The sequence below is a fragment of the Triticum dicoccoides genome, chromosome 3A (assembly GCF_002162155.2).
Source record: "Triticum dicoccoides isolate Atlit2015 ecotype Zavitan chromosome 3A, WEW_v2.0, whole genome shotgun sequence".
Classification (NCBI taxonomy): Eukaryota; Viridiplantae; Streptophyta; class Magnoliopsida; order Poales; family Poaceae; genus Triticum; species Triticum dicoccoides.
In genome coordinates, this window is record NC_041384.1 from 144800066 (window position 1) to 144804438 (window position 4373).

General features: G+C 43.1%; 1 protein-coding gene across 2 annotated transcripts in view; it reads right to left on the minus strand.

Moving 5' to 3' along the window:
• Window positions 1-1354, minus strand: part of LOC119267639 — a 4058-nt gene extending 2704 nt beyond the window's left edge. The window contains exons 1-5 of one of the 2 annotated variants that reach the window (XM_037549065.1): window positions 1025-1354; window positions 883-945; window positions 641-799; window positions 383-565; window positions 165-295 (exon numbers count right to left, since the gene is read on the minus strand). In XM_037549065.1, the coding sequence (XP_037404962.1) occupies window positions 165-295; window positions 383-565; window positions 641-799; window positions 883-945; window positions 1025-1255 (767 nt within the window). In that variant the 5' untranslated portion in view covers window positions 1256-1354. Of the gene's footprint in view, window positions 1-164; window positions 302-382; window positions 566-640; window positions 800-882; window positions 946-1024 lie in introns of both variants that reach the window. The other variant, XM_037549064.1, reaches the window with a different exon arrangement.
• Window positions 1355-4373: the final 3019 nt, after the last annotated feature.

Sequence of the window (4373 nt, forward strand, 5' to 3'; positions counted from 1 at the left end):
CACCAGTACTAGTCATCTGAAATACATTGGTTGTAAAACTGCCCTACAATAGCAGCTGTTGGAATGTGTAGGGCTTAGGTCTATGCAATCTACATAGGAGTTCTACCACAACACATAAGAGTTCATGCAAATTTGGTAGATTGCAAATCAATAAGTAGACTAACATTTCCCATCGGCGATCAAGCACATCAAACTGCTGCTGCAATTTCTCTTCTTGCCAAACTAAGTGTAATGTATCACAGTCAAACTTCGAGACGGCAGGAGCATGAGCAGAGACAAGTGGAAACTTCACACCCTGAAGCTAGCCACCCAACTTAAGTATTAACACATGAGGGAACTCACTGCAACAAAGCCACAGAAAATGGAACAAAAAATCGTGAACCTCGACTGGGTCTTCCTTCCTGATCGCAAGATACCGTGTTTTCCCACTTTGCGTCAAGTAACACAACGCTGCATGAGCATCCTCCCGTCCGTAAAAGAAGCTATTGAATTTAGTCATAGTAATGACACATGTTGATGTCCAATGGGAGCCTCTCAGCTGCGTAGCAATGTCCTCAAACCGTTCCTGCAATTGAATAGCAGGGCATCAAATCAGCATACTAACACTCTTAAGAACATTGCCCGAAAAAGGGATTTATACCTCAACCAAAGATCTAAACACAAGGATGTCCTCCTGTACAATCGGACGCCTTGAGATAGCCATCTGGCTTACCCTCCTGACCAGCTGATACAAGCCGCCTGCGGTCGGAACAATTAGCTCGGATTTAAGCAGTATCTCCCCATCGGCACGCATCTCCTCCTGAAATGTCCAGAAAAAAATTGTCACTAGCTCACGGCGATAGCACACGCTGTACATACAGTGAGGTTGATGTAGAAACTGACCAGAACTTGCGGCAAGCAGAGCGGCGTGATGCCTCCGGGGCGGGCAAACCAAACGCTCGTTACCTGCGGCAGTCGCCGTCGCCGTCATGGTCTCCGGAGAGAAAGCAAACGAACCCTCGCATTTGAGGTGGGGGTCACTTACCAAGTGGGCGGGGGCGGAGCAGAGTCGGAGGCGTCGGGCGATGCGCAGGAGGAGGTCCTTCCAGAAGAGGAGCTTGGGCTCGGGCCAGTCGCGGCGCTGCCCCGTGAAGGCCTTGAACCTGGCGTGGAGGTCGGCGCCGTCTGGATCGTCCCACCAGCTCGCACCGCCCACCTCCGCTCGCACCGCTGCCTCCCAACCTTCTTCTCCACCCTCACCATCGTTGGATGCCATAATCAAACTCCGGCGCCTCGGTGGCACGCGAGATGTCGCTGCGGCGGTGGGCTCGCCGGGGAAGGGAACGAACTGCAAAAGAGAATGGAAGAGAACAAAGGGCTGTGTTTTTTTTTTTTTTTTGAGGGGAACAAAGGGCTGTGCTATACGCTGCTTCCTGCGAGCGTTAAGCACGGGGCCGCCCACAGCGCTGCCTGAACGGCCCGCAATCGGTGCGGCCCACCATACATTGTTTCTTGATTATCTGGAACTCTGTTAGATAATATAAAAATACATTTGTTTTCAGTGGAATAAAAATAATCATCTGTTTTCAGTGGAATAAAAATAATCATGTGTTATAATAATATGCATACATAAAAAACAATATGAATTTAAAAAACTTACGCAATTTAAGAAAAATGTTAGTTAAATTTAAAGGACATTTCAATATTTTATTAAAGGTTTCATGGAAATAAAGTGTTTATGTAATTTTAAAAAATGTTCATTTCATTAGAAAAAGTGTACACATATTTCCAAAATATTTCATGTAATTTAAAAGTGTTTTTAGTTTAAAAAACTGTTTATGAATTTTAATAATGCACAAATAATTTTTAAGAGTATTTATGCAGTTGAAAAAATATTAATGTAATTTTATAAAAGTACTCACGCATTGAAGAAAAAATTGCATATTAATGAAATACTCCCTCTGTCCTGAATTACTTGTCTTAGATTAGTCTAGATATGGATTTATCTAGACACGTTTTAGTGTTTAGATACATCTGTATCTAGAAAAATCTAAGCCAAGATTTTTGGGATGGAGGTAATAGAAATCGATATATTTTTACAAAAAGAGAAAATGCTAAACCATAAAAAATAGAAAAGAAAAATAATAGGAAAGAAAAGAGAAACCCCCTCAAAAATGGAAATTGGAAAATCAAGAAAGAAAAGATAAAACTAGAAAGTAAGATAGCTGATTTTTTCTAAAGTGAGTGATTAATTAAGACAAGACGGAAAATATTCCCTCACAGCATGTTTGGCAGCCTGAGAAACAGGGAATGAGATTTAGGCTTTGGAAAATAGATTATCCATCTCAAACCCATGCTTGATGTGTGGTTCAAATTTTCTAATGGTAATTTAGCCATCCCACCTGAAACTAGGAAAGGGATATGTGGAAATTAGCCTCGCCTCTTTTTTTCCCTTTTGAACTTGATTAGCCTCGCCTCCTTAATTCATTTCCCCTTCCCTCCTCAACTTTCTTGCCCCTCAACCAAACAATAGAGCATATGTCTAGTACCCCTTAAACTCCCCTATCACTAATTTGCTTGAACCAAACACGTTTAAATAAGAAAGGTGAGATGGAAAACCCATGCCTCACTTTGTAAGTATGACCCATTAACGACTCTATTAGTAACGTGACTAGCATTGTATCATGGAAAAACCAATATGTTTCTCATTACAATGTATTGTCCGTAATCGCACAGGGAGGCGAGCGGACCGGGCCATGTGTTTGTTCTTTTTCTGTTAAAAAATGTATTTTTTTTGTCGGGGTTCTTTTGGTTCAGGTTTCCATTTGGTTTTGTTTTGTCAAATTTTTCTTGGTTTAATTCTTTTTTGTTCTTTTTTGTTCTTTTTATTTTGTTTTCCTATTGTTTTTCCTATATTTTCTTCTGTTTTTATTTTACCTTTCTCTAATTCAACAATTGATTTCATAATATATGAAACAAATCCAAGAATATATTTTTTATTATGAAAAAAATAAAAACGTATGCATTTTTAAAAAAAAATCGTATTTTTGTAAAAAAATCCAAATGAAAAAACAAATAACTCAACTGAAAACTCAATGGAAACTTGAAAAAACTAGCAAAAAATCGCTGGGAAAAGTGGAGGAAGCGAGGCAACCCCTTGTTCACTTTTCCGCTATTTTAACGCACAGAGCATTCAATAGGAAGATTCTTGTATCATGGAGTTAGAAAGCTTAGGTTATCACCCCACTCAAAAGGGATCACCCCACTCAAAAGGGGTGCATCTATTCCCTCCAGCGAATTGGAATATTTCTTTTCGTAAATGCTAAATGGTGAACGCGTGCTTGTCACTTTTTCGACTCGGCCCGGACACCACAGTTCGCATACAAAGAAATAAAATTATGTCATTTTGTCATGTGATTTTTCCCCTAAAATATTAAAATGCATTGCTTTCAAACCGTGCATCAAAATATTAATCATCTTTCACCTGTGTGTTACTTGCGACGAGATCACCGAGGAGTAGTGTCCTGTTTGGTTCACGTCCTGGCCGTTCGGTGCCTGGCCAGGAGCTTGCCTGCAGGATGTTTGCTTCATGTCCTGGATAAAGCATGATGTGGCCTGGCCTGGACATACCGCAACTTAATTAGCCTGGCTTGGTACCCAGGCAGGTTAGTTAGCCTGGGCCAGGCGTCCTTGTCCTAGCGCCTGGTGCGAACAATGGCGCCTGTATAAAGCGTGTGATGTGACGTTTCACATTCAAAACCAGTACACGATTTGACCCTTCACATGTTCTTGTCTAACCCAGGCACAAGGCCTTCAACCAAACACTACACTTTCAGGCATTCCTGGCCAGGCAGAAAATAGCAAATTTTCAGGCAACTTTCAGGCACTGCTTTTTATCAGGCATGCATGGCACGAGCTCATCCTTGCAAGGGATCGGAGAGGGGAAGGGGGATGAGATCGAGACTTGGAGAAGGGGGATTTCTTTTCAAGGGAGGAGGTACAGATTAGGTGAGAGGTTCAGAGACTTGACATAATTTCCACACACGCACACCTACTCGCTCCAGCTGGCTATATAGTCAGGCAACACTTGGCAACTCGCCTTACAGGTGGGTCCGTGCCAGTAGGCAGCAGGGCCCACCGAATCACACGTCCACCGCATCAGGTCCTGATGATGCCGGTGTGACATTCCCCTCTTCTTCAGAACGAGCGCCATCTTCAGGAACGTCGTCATCGCCAGCCGCTGGCGCGTCCCAGGCTACTGCTTGAGGGAAACGGCGGCGGAGGGTATTGTAGTCCTCCCAAGTAGTTGCTGCCTCGCCACTGCGCCATTGCACCTTGACTTGCACCAGAGCACTTGCGCCCCGCTTGACCATGCGGCGCTCGACAATCTCCAC